General features: G+C 38.3%; 1 protein-coding gene across 1 annotated transcript; it reads left to right on the top strand.

The window, feature by feature from the left end:
* Positions 1-3317: 3317 nt before the first annotated feature.
* LOC110937574 (protein CURVATURE THYLAKOID 1A, chloroplastic) lies at positions 3318-6321 on the top strand. Its single transcript, XM_022180016.2, has 5 exons — positions 3318-3772; positions 4586-4680; positions 4780-4887; positions 5796-5867; positions 6061-6321. The coding sequence occupies exons 1-5, from the start codon at positions 3508-3510 to the stop codon at positions 6124-6126; spliced, it is 606 nt and encodes a 201-aa protein (XP_022035708.2). The 5' UTR covers positions 3318-3507; the 3' UTR covers positions 6127-6321.
* The last annotated feature ends 12050 nt before the right edge of the window (positions 6322-18371 follow it).

The raw sequence follows: 18371 nt of genomic DNA, 5'->3' as shown, positions 1-18371 counted from the left end.
TCACTCGTTAGCCATTAAGGGCTTGCCCTATGTGTGTGTATATCTGTCTAGGTGGTACATCAATTGTATGATCCCATTTACTTTTATAATTCAACAAATAAAAAATAATCACGGTTCTGTTTTAAGTTTTTAACCTAAACTAAAAGATTATTTAACTCAATCCGGTACCGACTTTTGGCGTTTTATGTACCAGATGTTGGTTTTTACCTTCATGTACTGATAACGAACCAGTATTTTTGATACAAGTACTGGTTAACACCAAGCTTATCAGACTTAAAAAGTAAAGGAGATAACAATTATTATAATATTAAGATAATAAAACTAAAAAAATATGTATATAATATTTTATTATATTTGTAGTTTACTGTTCATTTGCTTGACTTTTTAATGCATAGGAGAATTTAAATATGTGTTATTTATTATTATTTAAATTGGCTTTTATAAGCGTCCAACGCATTATAGCCTATTGACATTTTTAAGGTGAGATAAAGCTTAGAAACCATAAGATTCTGGGTTTTATTTCCATAAGTTTTTTTTTTTTTTTTTTTCCAGATTTATTGGTTTTCTCCTGAATTGGTGCATAGCATTATTGCCTAGTGGAATTTATATGATCAGGTGGTTACTCCAATGGTCCGTTAGTGATACAAATTTGTCGTTAAAAAAAACATTTAGATTTAAACTTGTTCGGAAATAGCTCACTGTTCAAAATTGAATTCAAATCCGAGCTTGGATTTCAGTTCGGTAAAGAGTTTCGAGTTGAACTGAACTGGCTTGTCTAGTTTTGTGCATGAGCCTGGCTCATCTCTGTATTTAAATAAATATATTACTTGAGATTTTTAGACTTCATTTTCTTTGCCTTTGAAACATTGGGTTCCTTTGTTTCCGAAGCTATCGGTTTCTTGGACAAAGTACATAGGGTCATGCACAACGATTTCTCGACGTCAAGGAACCAAAGTTTTGTTTTCGTTAGGATTGGATTTGTTATTTAAAATAGGTTTGCCGCAAAGCTTGTTGACCATTTACCCGCCATTTTACTGTAATCTACCGATTCGATTTATGTGAATAAGTTATTATACGAAATTGGGTGTGTTCTATTTTGTATATAAATTTAATTTAATTTAATTTAATTTAAATATAGTTTGGGGCTGTTTGTTTCAGCTCTTGATAGTTCCAACCTCTTACTGGTTTAACACTTAATGGTTCAGACTGTTTGTTTCACGAGCAGATGTCTGAATGGTTCAAGCATTTGCCTCTGAATAGTTAAACATTATACTGAGTCTGAATGGTTAAAATCTCTTATATGAATTGTCAGACATTTTCCTTGCTTCTGAATGGTTAAACATTAGGAAAAATTACAAGTTTTGTCCTTTATCTTTATACCATTTTTCAGGCGGTGTCCTTTTTAACGAATGTTGACAGGCGGTATCCTTTACTAGGTATGTTGTTGCAAGTTTAGTCCTTTACACCAAACCCAGTTAAAAAACCATGTTAATTGTTGGGTGTAAAGGACTAAACTTGCAACAAAATACCTAGGTAAAGGACTAAACTTGCAACAAAATACCTAGTAAAGGACGCCGCCTGTCAACAATTAATATGGTTTTTTAACTGGGTTGGGTGTAAAGGACTAAACTTGCAACAAAATACCTAGTAAAGGACACCGCCTGTCAATATTCGTTAAAAAGGACACCGCCTGAAAAGTGGTATAAAGATAAAGAACAAAACTTGTAATTTTTCCTAAACATTATACTGACTCTTAATGGTTCAAACATCTTACTATTTCAGCACTTAATGGTTCAGACCTCTTATAAATTTAGCACTTATCCAATCAGAAGTTATCAAACAACCCATTAATGTTAAACAATAAACATATTTGATAGTATATTATTTGATCATCCATATGTCTCAGTTTCATCTGTTTCATACTAGTAATTTATTAAAAAAAAAAAAAAAAACCCTATAGCATTATAGTCTAGTGGTATCTTGGTGGTAGGATAAGGTTTATGACCATTAGGTCATGGGTTCGATTCCCACAAAGGGGGTTTTTCCCATATTTATTGGATTTCCTCCTGAATTGGTGTATAGGCATTATTGCCTAGTGGAGACGGATATGATCGGGTGGTTCTGCTGGTGGCACGATGATACTCCAGTGGTCCGTCAGTGATCCAAATTTGCCGTTCAAAAAAAATTATTCAAAAAAATTGAATGGCAAATGTTACTCCTACTACAAATTACACCAATAAATATAAGGTAGTGTTCGTTTCCCAGAATGGAATGGAATCAGAATGAGAATGAGAATGAGAATGTTGATTTCACTCCTTATTCTGTTGGTTGCAACAAGAAAATGAATTGGAATTGAATAAAATTATAAGGAAGGGAATCTATATTCTAATTCCAACCAAATTTCATTCCATTTTGCAAAACAAACACACCTAAATCACAAATCAAATTTCAGTTTTTACGCGAATTCATATTCTAATTCCACTACAATCCATGGAACGAACGTTACCTAAATTCTACCTTGAACGTTAGTCGGGAACGAAAATCCGGAATTTGAACTCGAGAGCTTCTTAATTAGAAACGGTAAGTTACACCACTACATATTTATTAATAAAAAAAGTTGTGGCCACTTTAAACCCCTTAATTCCCTCCAGTAATATGGGCCAATTATAGTCCTCCAGTTCCATAAAAACATTAGCACAATAGGCCCAAACCATATGAAACCCATATAAAGACACATTGTCTTACTGGGCCCGTTGTAAAACACTAAACCACGTTACTTAGAAAAAAAGCCCATAAAACCAAACCAACAAAACTCTATAATTTATCATGGCCCAAACCAAAGTATATTCCATGAAGCAGAGGTGTACAAAAAAATTGTACCCGAAACCAGTCCGGGTAAAAAAACCTGGAACCGGTTTTTTAATACACGGGTATTCTATACTCGAAAATGAAACCAACCTTACATGTGGGGTATAGATAAGATATGCATTTTGATCCTAATACATAGAACCGGAACCAATCATACCTGATTAATACCCGAAACCGAACAAGAACCGAAATCAGAGCTGATTATATCTGGCTATACCCGATACATGATTTTAACATCTGTCTTTTAAATTTATGTTAACGCATTTATTTAATTTTTTTACATGATACAATGCATATTTATTAATAATAAAAGAAAAGATGAGAAAATAAGGTAATAAAAATGGAATAAAATATTAAAAAACTTGAAAACATGGTACTAAAAATTCGAAAATATGGCATAGAAAAACCCATACTCGGTTTTTTTTAAGAACCAAACGCTATCCAGAACCGGGCATATAGAGAATGGTTTTTTAGTCAAGTAACCGGAACTGGCCTGTTCTAACTAACTTGAGAACCAAAATTGATTATTACCCGGTTTGTTGAACTCTTCTCAGAAGTATGAAGTATGAACCTTTCAAACGTGGATTGGGAAGATAAACACAGAACCAATCAGAAACCATTACTTATCCACGTGTCACAATGCAATCTTCACTTTTAGATTTCAAAACAATTAAAAAAAAAAACTTTCAGAAAACGAATAAACAAAAGGAAGAAGAGATAGACGGTGTGCGGACAGCATTTGCATTAGCAATGGCGGCGACGACGACGGTGTATGCGGCGGCGACTTCAACCTCCATGGCCGTCATGTTACCACGTCTTCCCACTACAACCACCACTCCCCGCTGCTCCGCCTTACCTACCCTCCCTGCTCGCTCCTTTTCTACTTCCATCAAACACGCTTCAGGTGGTTACTTTTTACTTTTTTCTTTCAAGCATTTCGTCGAACACCTTGCTGTATGTGAATGTTTTGATGAAGTAATTCATTAGATTGTTGATAACAAGGCATGTAAAGATTTTGGGGTTCCAGTAATCCATAATTCTAGTGTTTAACCGGAGAGTTTATTTAAATAATTGATGGTATGTAGTTGAGTATCCACCAGATTTCTGTGTTTTTGTATAGTTAAAACGTATGGTTAACATTCAAACATTTGATCTAATTTGAAAACTATATCTGTATTCTTGCATGTGGTCTTGTACTCTTGTTTCTTGCTAGTTTGTGGTTATCTATAATATATGATCTTTTCGCCGTTTAATAAAAAACAATCGAACATATCTCGTGAAGTATCGATGTCTCGTAGAATTGGTTGAGTAAATTTTGTGATGCAACAGCTTGTTGCCCGTTTACCTGCCACTTTTCTGTAAATATCTTCCGTGGGAATGGAAATGCAATTTTTATATAAAAAAATAGTTTAGGTTCAGATCATGACTAGAGTGAAAAAAAAAAGTCTTTTTTGTGTATTTTATAGGTAAAATCCCGATCGCACCCCTTGAAAGTTTGGTTGAACCCCTCGTTCGCACCACCAAAAAATAATTCCTAGGTCCGCCACTGATTAATCATCCCGTTTCTCTTAGTTTGAATATTTGAAAGTTCAAATATATATGCTTGGGATTTATATCTTCATAAACTTCATATGATTTTGAAACAATCGAACTGATAGTGATACTCTTCAATTTATTTTCTTTTTTGCCTAATGGGTCATGTTTTTTTGCATATCAGGGTCGAAAAGATCAAATCTTTTCCAGATAAAGGTTTCAGAAGATGCATCATCCGCTCCAGATGCAAATGAATTGATCAATGACCTAAAAGAAAAGGTAAATATGGTACTAAAACATCAAAACATTTTCTGTTTCGTATATCTTTTTCTTAGGAAGATTCTTGTTTTTTTTTTCTTTTTTAATTGTTATATGCAGTGGGATGCAGTTGAGAACAAATCCACAGTCATAATCTATGGCGGAGGAGCAGTTGTTGCAATTTGGCTATCCTCAATTGTTGTTGGTGCAATCAATTCAGTGCCATTGGTAAGTAGTAGCATAAGTTAGATATTATTGTAATAACATACTTCTTTTATGATGATATTTACCGCATTATTACTAAGGGGCTGTTTGTTTACCTCTTAATGAGGCTCTTAATGGTTCAGACCTCTTTACTGGTTCAGCATTTAATGGTTCAGACTGTTTGTTTCACGAGCAGATGTCTGAATGGTTCAGACATTTGCCTCTGAATGGTTAAGATTTATACAGAGTCTGAATGGTTAAGACCTCTAATTTGAATTGGTCAGACATTTGCCTCTGAACGATTAAGCATTATACAAGCTCTTAATGGTTCAGACCTCTTACTGGTTCAGCACTTAATGATTCAGACCTCTTACTGGTTCAGCACTTAGGGGCTGTTTGTTTACCTCTTAATGAGACTCTTAATGGTTCAGCACTTAATGGTTCAGACTGTTTGTTTCATGAGCAGATGTCTGAATGGTTCAGACATTTGCCTCTGAATGGTTAAGATTTATACAGAGTCTGAATGGTTAAGACGTATAATCTGAATTGATCAGACATTTGCCTCTGAACGGTTAAGCATTATACAGTCTCTTAATGATTCAGACCTCTTACTGGTTCAACACTTAATGGTTCAGGCCTCTTACTGGTTCAGCACTTAACCATTCAGATGTTGTCAAACAACCCCTTAATCATTTAGATGTTGCCAAACAGCCCCTAAGTCATAAAAACTGAACAAAATGCGTTTACGACTTACGAGTCATTTGACATGTTACCAGACACGCACATTTCTTTCTCATTAGTGATTAAAGCGGGACTTCAATTCAAGAAATCAAAAGAAGCAGAGAACAATGCACAAACTTGTTCACATATCGATTTTAGCAATTTTAAAACGTATTCTGAGTTTGTTTTTCATGGTTTTATGAAAATCTCAGCTTCCAAAGATCATGGAGTTGGTAGGACTCGGATATAGTGGATGGTTTGTCTACCGATATCTGCTCTTCAAGGTAAGAATTAAAAACTATTGCAAGTAATTATCAGATGATGGTTATACGGGCTCGTCCCGACTTTGACCGGGCTTGTCTTTGTCGGGTAGAGCTTTGACCGGCCTTTTGTCCAGGTCGAGCAAGGCGATCCCCTTGTCCCTATGTTTGCATCCATTAATTCTTAGATTAATGTTGTGTTTTTTTTGTACTGCAGTCGAGCAGAAAAGAGCTAGCGACAGACATCGAGTCCATAAAGAAGAAGATTGCAGGGACCGAATAGATGGCCGTTACTACAATCGATAATCCTACATTTACTTTGTTGAATTTGAATGATGTTTTTTAATATCTTTTTATGAAATTTATGTATAAGAGGCATATATGGTGTTTGTAATGTAGTATAGCATCTTATGTGGAATTTGTATGTAGCCTTGCTCTTGTTTTGCTTCCCCTAAAACCTGCCAAGCTCGAGTAAACTGTCAGTTGTGTTTTGTGTAAATAGGTTTGGGCTGGTTTCGGGTTGAATTCACGAACATTTTCAGCTAGAGGGTCGTGTTCGTGTCAACATTACAGGTTTGTAGGTTGACCCGTTTAACTTGTTTTATTCAATTTTGGTGTAAATGTGTTTTATGTAATCATTGAACGATTAAAAAAAACTGAAATAAGATACTGTTTTTTGTTCTAAACTTGTAAGTTTAAAGTATTAAAATGGAATATATTTTAAACTTACAAGTTAAAATAACGTTTCGAGTCCAATTTTGTTCATTTTATAACGATTTGAGTCTAAAAAATTGGACTCAACAAGTTAAAATTTGGACCCAAAAGGACTCAATTTTTGCTTTTGGACTCAACTAGTTAAAACCACTAAAACACAGGGACTCAAAAAGTAATTTACCCTTTTTTTTAGTTATATAGGTTTTGGTTTTAGCGTTTAACATACCAACCAATGTGATTAGCCGTGACAAAACGAATGATGGCGTTATATTTTGTATCAAATCAAATTTTATATACACTTAAAAGTCTATGTCGGCTGACCACTCCGACATAGCCATTTGTCCTCTTATGAATGGTCAAAATAATTTTTCGCTTTTAACCCTTAACTTTTCTAATTTACGTGTTTAGTCCTTTTATTATAACTATCATAATATACATGTTTAGTCCCTCTACTTAATAAACTTTATTCCTCATTAGTTAACTTTGCTAATATACATGCTTAGTCCCTTTACTTAATAAACTTTATTCCTCATTAGTTAACTTTGATAATATACATGTTTAGTCCCTCTACTTTTACTTTGATGTCCTTCTACTCTAGCTTTCCTAATATACATATTTAGTCCCTCAACTTAATAAATTTGATTCCCCATTAGTTTACTTTGCTTATATACATGTTTACGTTTTCTAAATACTTTTCTAATTTTTCCAGTCAATGTAAGACACGTGTCGACATACTTTTGTTTCAGATCAAAAATCGGGTCGCCCCGCCGCGAAGCGCGGGTGCAACACCCTAGTTAATGTAAAGATTTTATCTCTTTTAAAAAAATGTTGAAACAAAAAAAAGTTGCAATGACAATGAGGCTAAATTTTTACACAAATTCTTTCATTAGTTTTAAATACATAATGTATTTTATTAAAATACTAGGTTAGGAACTCGTATACTATACAAGTTGAATAAATAAAATTATTAAATAGTTAGTAATGAAGATTTAGTTGTACAAGATACCAAAAATAAATATAAAGAGCTAAAAAAAGAAAATCGGGAAAAAAATCATGAGCTCATATAATTGTGATACGTGGCGCAACTAATTTTTACTTCATTAGGTATAAATTTTATTTATGAAAACAAAACTATATATCATGAGATACTCTAGTTATTATTAACTTAAATAATTGACCTAGTTATACAAATACACACGCAAAAATAAATCAAATTTAAAATAGGTGATTTTATAATTACTTTGGTTATACACGATAATTACTTTAGTTTTAAGTAAAGTAGTAACCTTGTTTAACTTCTTGAGTAATTAGTTAGTTACGCTACTTACAACCAGTGTTTTCGTAACCGGACCGGACATCGAACTGGTCGGTTTACTAGTTCACTAGTCGGACCGGATTCAAGAACCGGATGACGTCATAAATAATTTTATCCTTAAAAATATAAAAAATACACCAAAATTGATTTTTAAACATTTAACATAAAAAAACATTAGATATAAACGTCAACACAAGAATTTAAAGTATATTAATTTTCATTTTCAACATCTACAAAATACACTGTCGGCGGCCATAGTTGTTGGCTTTTATTGGCTGACATGTGCGGCAGGAGAATACTGTCAGGCAACTGCCTGACACTCTTCTATTGGCCCAACAAATTTACAATTTTATCCCGCTTTAAAATTACTATTTTGTCATCAGTTCAAAATTCTGCTCTCAGCTAAATATTTCAATTTTTGCCCCGGTTCAAAATAACGATTTTACCCCGTTTCAATTTACAGTTTTGCCATTAGTTTTTTTCCTTTAAAATTACGATTTTGCCATCAGTTCAAAATTATGCTTTTACCCCCAGTTAAAAATAAATTTACGCTTTTGCTCCCAACTAAAAATTCCAACTTTGCCCTTGGTTCAAAATTACGATATTGCCCCGTATAAATTTATAGTTTTGCCATTAGTTTTTTTTCTCACAGCCAGGTTACGATTTTTCCCTCAACTTAAATTTACATTTTGTCCATCGTTTTTTTTTTCCTGGTGAAATTACAATTTTGCCCCTGGTGTAAAATTACAGTCGTGCCGTCAACTTCCTGGCACTCCCCCATTGGTCCATTTAATTTACGATTTTATCCCTGAATTAAAAATATGATTTCGCCCTCAGTTAAAAATTACGTTTTTCCAATCGTTTTAGTTTTTTTTTTACCAAAACTATAAAGGTTTTTTTGTTTTAATTGGTTTACTCGATTTAATTTTTTTCCGTGTCAATGAGTTGCCTAACACTCGCTCATTAGTCCTGAAAAATTACAGTTTTGCCCTGAGCCCAAATTTACGGTCTTACCATTGTTTTTGTTTTTTTCCTACCAAAATTATAGTAGTCTTTTTTTAATTGACTGAGAATTATTCGGCCATCGCCCCGCAACGCAGGCGGGACGTCAACTAGTAGAATAGATATGTATATAAGGTAGGGATATGGTAAAAAGTGTTTAAAATGTGAGAAGGGTAAGAAGTGTTTTAAACCATTGGATATTTGATCTAATGGTTTGTCACACCCTGGCTTTGCGGAAGCGTGGTTAATTTGGTGTGACTTCTTAATACCATAGGCTTAATCATAACAAAGCTATATGAATTAAAAACATGCAAGATCATCCATTAAGTTTTGAAAACCAAATACAATACCATTGTTTTAACGGGAATACAGCCTAACAACCATAATCTTGTTCAACAAACAAACAAAACATAAACACAGTTCAAGGACTGTGACTTGTCCAGGAAAGAGTCACATTCCCTAAACCCCGGATGACCTCGGAAACTAGTGCAGCGGGAAAACGTGCCATACCGTGCCAGATCCTTTAATTCCCTGAAATACATGTAAGTTGAAAAATCAACAATAATGTTGAGCGAGTTCATGTGTTTAGTATGTGCGCGCGAATAAACCTTTATAATCATTGCAAGTGTGAATATTTTGTAAACTCTGGTATGAAAGCAAATAAGGAAACATATCAGTTAATGTGTAACCACATGGTCCAACCTGCGGGCGCATGGGAGGGGATAGGACGAGGTCACCACATGGTCCAACCTGCGGGCGCATGGGTGGTGTTACGACAAGGTCACCACATGGTCCAACCTGCGGGCGCATGGGTGGTGTTAAGACAAGGTCACCACATGGTCCAACCTTAGGGCGCATGGGTGGGGTTTTGTTATGCTCAAATAGGCCTATCACTTGTATCCCTCGATCGTACTACGAGGACTAATGTTCTTAAGGTTTCACCTACCCAAATCACATAACCTAACAGTTCCTTCCTTAGCTGACCATACCATGTAAGAAATATTCGTAATCATAGTAACATGTATTTCACCCCCGCAGTTTAGAAAACTGAAAACAGTTATGAGAAAAGGGGGACATGAACTCACAGTCGGTGCGTCTTTACCAAGTACTCCAAATCGGGCAACTGTGCAACGACCTACATGTGCTAATTCTATTAGACGGACGGTTGTGCCTTAGCTTTATAGTTTAAGTTTTTGGGAAATAGTTAGACAACTATTCCGTATTTACTTTTCGTATATACTTGGTAGTTAATCTCCTTCCCAAGGATGGGGGATTTAATACATGTGCGTTTGAATTATATCATTAAGTCTCACTTAATATATATTTATTTCCAATTCCAAAATATAAGTATTTTTCTCTAAAATATTATATTTTCATTTCACATAATTTCCCCAAAAATAATACGTCGACAAAATTACGCGTTCATAAATATTTCCGTAATGCGTAAGTTACGTTTTAACGATCGGGTGGTAATTATTTTTACTCTAAAAATAATATTTGTGTATTTTCACAAAATAATCATAAACAATGTTGTGAAAATATATACTTACCAAATATATTTTAATCGCGTTTAATTTTTGTGAAAATCCCACCTCCGAATATTTGTAAATAACGTCGTGGCGAAATATATTTTGAAAACATGTCAAAAATAATTCTAACACTTGTAGTGAAAATAATTCTAAGTGTTAGGTTTTTAGAAAAATTTCGCCAGAGTTTCCTCTGTAACTGGAGGTGGCCACGCTTTCAAGCGTATCATTTTCTTTTACTAAATCAATTTCAACAACTTCTTTATTCAATCAAACAATTTCCGACACATCAAACTAGTCGACAAGTATGTAAATCGCATAATCACATGAACTTGTAGTTTTTCCGAAACTATAGTGTAAATCCCATTATATTTTGTGGATCTTTATATAAAGAAATGTGATCTCGTAAAAACCTTGTTTTTAGAGTAAATCCATCTTTGCAACTTCTCGTCATCTTTTACAAAGTTTGTTATTTTGTCGAAACTTTTCATTTCACAAGTTTTTACACACTTGTGGTTTATAAAAATCATGCTTTTTAGTGTAAGATCCGTCTTTTAGAAAACATGATTTTCTTGACATTCGGTCCCTTGAAAATACCACTTGTACATACGTGGATCCGCTAGTTTTAAACACTATTTTACAAGTAAAAATACTTTTACACAAGTTCATGTTTCGCGTGTGGTAGAGTTTCACCTTTTAACCCTTGTACCATTCAAAACAAGCTTATGTCAAGATCCATGATCTTAACCAAACCGGGTTAAATGGTGATCCGAGCTACCACAACGTAGATCGGGTCTAGGTAACCACAAATTTCAGTTACTACAACTTTTACACAACTTATATGCTTTTAACCAACAATACTTGTAATTTTAGTAGACTTTAATGCTTCAAAATGCAAGATTCCGAGTTTTAATCATCATATACCTTATTAACCACCTTAGATTAGTTCGAGTACGAGTTTTAAGCATTATACCTCTAGCTCGAGGCTAGGGAAGAATCTATGCGAAAAAGAGGTGGATAAAAGCTAGGTAGAGAGGTCCTTCGCCTTCCGTTTGCTCCAAGACTCCTAATGCGTGACCCGTAACACTTGTATAATGTTGGAATGTGGAGATCAAGATCGAAAATGGATGGGGTGACCCAAGGGGGGTTCGGCCGTGAGTTGAGCAAGAGGGAGAAAGAGAGCTTTGTGGAGTTGTGTGGAGTGTAAGATCTCTCGTGCCATCCTTAGTTACTTATAGGCAAATTGTGAATCAAGAACCAATGGGTTTTATGTTCTCTTGATTTGAGACATCACATAATATTTTAATCAAAATGGTACAAGACTTGTTACATGGGGACCGAACTTGGCCATGGGGGGGGGGTAAGCTAGTTCAATTCCAACTAGTCAGTTAGGTTGTAGTTAAGTTAAGTCGGTTAGTTAAGCACTTAACTCGGTTAGTAGTGTGTAGTGATTTAAAGCGGGTGTTAGGGTGTTCAGGGACCCTAACTGGCTCAGAAAAAGACCAATAATGTTACTGTCAATATTTTTATGTTCCGGGTATAGTCCGGTTGTTCGGTTGGATAGTAATCCGTTAAAGCGCTTAACAAAGCTTTTAAGTGTCGTTAATAACATTTTTAGTGACACAACTCTTTCCCCAAAGTGTCAGGAATATTTCCCCATGTTTTGGCACTTTATTAGTTAGCCAGAAGCTGAAATGCTAATTAAAGTGCTGTGTTTTGTGCTTAGAGTACGTTTTAGGCACATCCAGTCATCGTAACTTATTCCTAGAGACGCAGTTCTACAACCCTTGTATCCCTACACTCACTATGGGTGTAGTAAAATAATTCTGGCTCATACAGGCCTTAGAGGCAGTGTCTGCCTGATGCTGGCTTTGTCAGCATGTTCAATAGGTTATCCGTTCATAGTGCTACTGTGCTTTTGTGCATCATGTTTGTCACTAGAGTTCAGCATATAAATAATGTAGTGACGGTATGTAAAGTATGATGCAGGAATGTACAAGTATCAGAAATCAAGTAGCAGTTCATCAGTAATTTCAAGTAAGCACAGTAATTAAGCAGCAATTAATTATTAATTAAATCATACGGATACCTGGTTTAGTGAGGGTTGTCACATTCTCCCCCCGTTAGAAAAATTTCGTCTCGAAATTTTAAGTTCTGCTTGTAGAAGCAGGGTTCTTAGGAAATAAGTGGGGGTATTTCTCTTTCATTCGGTCCTCACGCTCCTAGGTGAATTCAGGACCATGTCGAGCATTCCAACGAACTTTGACGAGCTTGACACTGCTCCGGCGGGTCTTGTTCACTTTCCAATCCGTGACCTCAACAGGTTCTTCAACGATATAGAGCGTGTCGTCAACGTGAATTTCGTCGGTGGGAATGGCAACGGTAACTTGTGTTGGACTCCTCTTCAGATTGGATACATGGAATGTATCGTGAACCAAATGGAGTTCAGCAGGTAGATCCAACTTGTATGCTACTAACCCGATTCTTTCCAAGATCTTGAACGGTCCAATATACCTCGGATTCAACTTTCCACGCTTCCCAAAGCGTGCCACACCCTTCCAGGGTGATACCTTCAACAAAACCATATCTCCTACCTCAAACTCTAGAGGTTTCCTTTTTAGATCCGCGTAGGATTTTTGTCGGTCACGAGCCGCACTGATGCGATCTCGGATCTGTGCAATCTTATCGGTGGTTTCCTGAACCACGTCAGGACCAACCAACTGTCTATCACCGGCGTCAGACCAACAAAGCGGTGATCTGCATTTGCGCCCATATAAAGTTTCGAAAGGCGCGGCACCAATACTGGTGTGGTAGCTGTTGTTGTATGAAAATTCAACCAGAGGAAAATGCTTATCCCAGCTACCGCCCAAATCCATAACACATGCTCTCAGCATGTCCTCCAACGTCTGAATCGTCCGCTCGCTTTGACCGTCGGTCTGCGGGTGAAACGCGATGCTCATATTCAACTTCGAGCCAAAGGCTTCTTGGAAGGATTGCCATATCCTTGATACGAACCTTCCGTCTCTATCAGAGATAATCGAGAGAGGTACTCCATGGCGTGTAACAATCTCTCTCATGTAAATTTCAGCCAATTTGCTTGTATTATCCTTTTCTCGGATAGGTAAGAAGTGCGCTGATTTCGTTAATCGATCCACTATCACCCAGATAGTGTCATGGCCTCTTGGCGTTCTTGGCAATTTTGTAACGAAATCCATGGAGATTTGTTCCCACTTCCATTTGGGAATCCCTGGTTGTTGCAGAAGTCCTGAAGGCTTCTGGTATTCCGCTTTAACCTTGGCGCATGTAGGTCACTTGCTCACATAAACAGCAACATCGCCTTTCATCCTAGGCCATCAATAACAATCTTTAAGATCCTGGTACATTTTATCCGCTCCAGAGTGGGTGGAGTACCGTGACTTGTGAGCTTCATCGAAAATAACCTTCCTTAGACCTCCAAACAAAGGAACCCAAATCCTTTTCTCAAAACACAACGTTCCTTCCCTGTTTGGTACCAATAACTTCTCCATCCCACGGAGATATTCTTCTGCAAGGTTTCTCTCCTTGAGAGCTTCTTTATGCGCTGTACGAATGCGTGAGGAAAGGTCGGTTTGAATAATCATTTCTAAAGCCCTAACCCTTATGGGCTTGATCCTTTCTTTTCGACTTAGGGTATCGGCGACCACATTCGCCTTCCCTGTATGATTCTTTATCTCGCAGTCGTAGTCATCAACAGCTCAACCCATCGTCTTTGCCTCATATTCAACTCTGTCTGGTTGAATATATGCTGTAGGCTCTTATGATCTGTGAAGATCGTACACTTCGTACCATAAAGGTAGTGTCTCCAGATCTTCAGTGCAAATATCACTGCGCCTAGCACCAAATCATGTGTGGTATAGTTCTCTTCATGTACCTTCAGTTGGCGTGACGCGTAGGCAATAACTTTTTGGCGTTGCATCAACACACAACCCAATCCTTGACGCGATGCGTCGCAGTATACCACAAAATCATCTGTACCCTCTGGTAGTGCTAAGATTGGCGCATTGCAAAGCTTATTTTTCAATATCTGGAACGCTTCTTCCTGTTTGATTTCCCCAATCAAACTTCTTATCCTTCTGTGTGAGGAGCGTTAATGGTTGAGCGATCTTTGAAAAATTCTCAATGAATCTTCGGTAATAGCCAGCCAAACCCAAGAATTGCCGAATCTCGGTTGGCGTCTTTGGCGTCTCCCAATCCTTGATCGCCTCGATCTTTGTGGGATCAACATGTATTCCTTCTCCATTCACCATGTGCCCAAGGAATTGCACTTCTCTTAGCCAAAACTCGCACTTTGAGAATTTGGCATACAGCTGTTCCTTCTTTAGCAGCTCCAGAATGGCTCTTAAACGCTGCTCGTGCTCAGCCTTCGTCTTTGAGTGAATCAAAATATCATCGATGAATACAATCACGAACTTGTCCAAGTACGGCTTACAAACTCGATTCATCAAGTCTATGAACACTGCAGGTGCGTTTGTCAGACCAAACGGCATAACGAGAAACTCGTAGTGTCCATAACGGGTTCTGAAGGCTGTCTTTGGGATACTCTCCTCCTGTATCCTTAACTGATGGTAACCAGATCCCAATTCGATCTTTGAATTAAAGCTTGAACCTTGAAGTTGGTCGAACAGATCATCAATTCTTGGCAGAGGGTATTTATTCTTGATCGTCAGCTTGTTCAGCTCCCGGTAGATGATGTTTATTTGAAAATCATCATCCTTCTTTTTGACGAGTAGTAATGGGGTTACCCCAAATGGGAATTTTTGGTCTGTTATCTTCCTTCTCTATCCATTGCTAAAGCTTCTCTGTCAATCCTTGCATCTCCGAAAATGTAAGACGCTACTATGCATTGACTACGGGTGCAGTGCCTGGAATTAAATTGATGTGGGATTCGACTAATCGTTGAGGAGACGATTCCGGCAAGTCTTCGAGGAAGACTTCGGGGTATTCTCCAATCACAGGGATGTCTTCGGGTTTTTGGTTCTTCGGCTTCTTTTTCCACGCAATGAGCCAAGAATGCAACACATCCTTTGTGCGAAAATTTTTGTGTCTTCTTTGCCTGATGATCCGTAGGAGCGTATCCTGCTCCATGAATCACCATCATTTCTCCGTTCGTAGTCGGGGTGCGGATGACAATCTCCGCTGGGTTGTTCGACAACCAGTCCATCCCAATTATCACATCGAAGCTTCCGTTAGGCTTGTTCTATCGAGAACTGGGTATCTAGGTTACTTACTACTAAAACAACTATATTTTCTGAAGCTAAAATTTGACAATACTGTCAAATAGAGCGTAACATTGACTATTATGAGACGTACCGATATCCACGCTTGGATTCTATCCCCGCTGTTGGGCTTTCATCCACGTGCCTGAGTGTTCTTAGGACAATACTTCCTGAAATGCCCCACATCACCGCAATTAAAACATGCTTGGCCACAGCCTTGATCGTCACCATCCCTGCCTTGATAGTTGTCGTCGTTGTTATTTCCTCCGCGATTTCCGTTACCATCTTGACCTCTATTTCCATGTTCAGTACCTTGCCGACATGTTTCCTTGACATGTCCCACCTTGCCACAGTTACCACATTTTCCATATCTACACCGCCCGTTATGGTGACGTCGACAGTTGTCGCACTTTGGTAGGATACCCGTGTACTCTTTTCTCTTTTTGGCCTTGTCGTCGCTACTCGACTGGGTACCCTGTTTGAAATTCGCCAACTTCCTCGTGTTGTCCCCAGATGACTCTACATGAGTCTCCTTCTTCTCCTCAGAGGCTGAAAATTTGTTCATTCTGATTGCCTCTTCCGTCAGGGCTACACTTAGATTGATGGCCTCAGAGATTGTTGCAGGCTTTGATGCCGTTACCATGCTCATGATTTGGGGTGCCAATCCCCAAATGAAATGCTCAATCCTTTTAAACTCCGGATCTACCATGTAAGGAACGATACGCGATAGAACTTGGAACTTCTCCACATACTCAGCTATTTTTGGACCTTCCATCTTCAAGTTCCAGAACTCGGTTTCTACCTTCTGGCTTTCTGTTCTCGAACAGTACTTTTTATGCATTAGCTCTTTCAGCTCGTCCCATGATAGAGCATACGTAGCAGCCTCGCCCATTGTCTGAACCTGAAGTTTCCACCATGACAGAGCCCCATCTCGGAACAGCCCGGAAATGTACGTGACCTGATTTATTGGGGCGCATTTGCTCGCACGCAAAACAGTGTCCGTCTTCTCAATCCAGCGTACGAAGGCTACGGCACCCCCAGTGCCGTCGAAATGTAGGGGCTGGCAGCCTAAGAACTGCTTGTAGGTGCAGCCGTTGGGTGGGTTATTTCCTGGGGTACCTCCGTTGCGCTCGGAGTGATGGGCCTCGTATTGTGCGATGACTGCAGCAATGATTCCCTGAAGTTCCGCCTCATTGGTGGGTATGCGTACATCCCGTCTTGGAGGCATCTTCTAAATGATGATCGTATGGGTCAGGTCATAGTAAGTAAAGTGTACGTAAGTATACAACATTATCAACACATAACATCTCATGTTATAAATAAATCAATCACTTAACATCTCATGTCATAGAACATAAACAATAGATCACTGCGATTGCATTGCCACAAATCGAGACCAGAATGTAAGGTTTACAGGTACCCAACTGTATCATACAACATCAATGACTTAGTAGGTGACGACCCTAGGCAAGTCGTGCGATCGCTGGACATGTTCAGGAATCTCTGGTTCGTCCATTTTCAAATTCCAGGACTCCATCTCAAGCTTCTGTTATTCCAGTCTTAGAACCATATTTCTCCTTAATCATTTCCTTGAGCTCGTCCCAGCTCAGTGCATAGGCAGCATCTGTACCAAGGGTCTGAATCTGAAGATCCTATCATGAGAGTGTGCCATCTAGAAATGACCCCGAGGTAAAGGTAACACTATGTTGGGGTGAACAGTTAGTCATTCTTAGAATGGAGTCAATCTTTTCGGACCAACGAACAAATGCAACGGCGCCTCCTATTCCGTCAAAGTTCAGGGGCTTGCAGTTCAGGAACTGCTTATAGGTGTGGTCGGTTGGGGGGGGGGGGGTTATTTCCAGTATTGCCATCGCTGTGCCCTAAGCGGAGAGATTCATGTCGTGTAATTGCCTATGAGTTGCGTTTTCGCAGCTCGGCTTCTATCATTGGCAACGTACTGGTGTTTGTGTCACGCCTGGGTGGCATTCTCTTCTGCCGAAATGGCATGAAGCGGGTTAGACAACATTCCAATTGTCTATGAGATACATGGCACCATAAGCCATCATGTAATCACCCAATTTTACACGTAAATATTCTCAATGTATGGGTGGGGAAATAAATTACTGAGCCTTCACATAGGCTTGCCAATTTGGCTCGTTGCTTGAAATAGAATGAACTTGAGGCTTCATCGCCTTGGTCATTCGTGTTCGAGTTCTTTCCTGCCACATTGGTTTTCATTAGCTTGACCCGCAGAGTCCACCAGGATTTCTGTGCACTACAAGTCGTTATTACGTGGGCCCCGTAATAATAAATTGTCTTGCACAGTTACCCCAAATTTTCTCTCGTCCAAGCAGATGATCAATCAAGGAGCAACAGCAGGTGCATTGGCATGAACAGGGTCATGCTCTAATGCGGTGTTAGGAGCGACGCCTGGCTCAGGGGCCACGGCTGGCTCCGGATCAACAAACTCCATCTCAAAATCAGCTGGATCAACCATCACAGGGGGTTACAGGATCCTCCAAGGGCTGGCCTAAGCGTATGAACTCAAGGTCATGGTCTGGATCAAAACCAGATGGAAGAACAGGATCACCCTCAATACTGTGATCAAACTCAAAGCTATGTGCGGGAACCGGTGCAGCCGATGATGCCGTATCAGGGTCGGCGTTGTGTGAATGGTGCTGCACTCCCTGTATATGCGAAAATGCGGATGTCAGCA

The sequence above is a fragment of the Helianthus annuus genome, chromosome 4, assembly GCF_002127325.2.
Source record: "Helianthus annuus cultivar XRQ/B chromosome 4, HanXRQr2.0-SUNRISE, whole genome shotgun sequence".
In the NCBI taxonomy this organism is placed as follows: domain Eukaryota; kingdom Viridiplantae; phylum Streptophyta; class Magnoliopsida; order Asterales; family Asteraceae; genus Helianthus; species Helianthus annuus.
Note: the sequence above shows the minus strand (reverse complement) of the source record. Positions and strands in the feature narration are given on the sequence as shown.

Bases quoted from the DNA above. Each gene is read 5' to 3' on its own strand.
- LOC110937574 (XM_022180016.2), top strand. From the start codon at position 3,508: ATGCAATCTTCACTTTTAGATTTCAAAACAATTAAAAAAAAAAACTTT. The intron at 4,888-5,795 runs GTAAGTAGTAGC...TGAAAATCTCAG, and splicing joins CAATCAATTCAGTGCCATTG to CTTCCAAAGATCATGGAGTT. The intron at 5,868-6,060 runs GTAAGAATTAAA...TTTGTACTGCAG, and splicing joins ACCGATATCTGCTCTTCAAG to TCGAGCAGAAAAGAGCTAGC.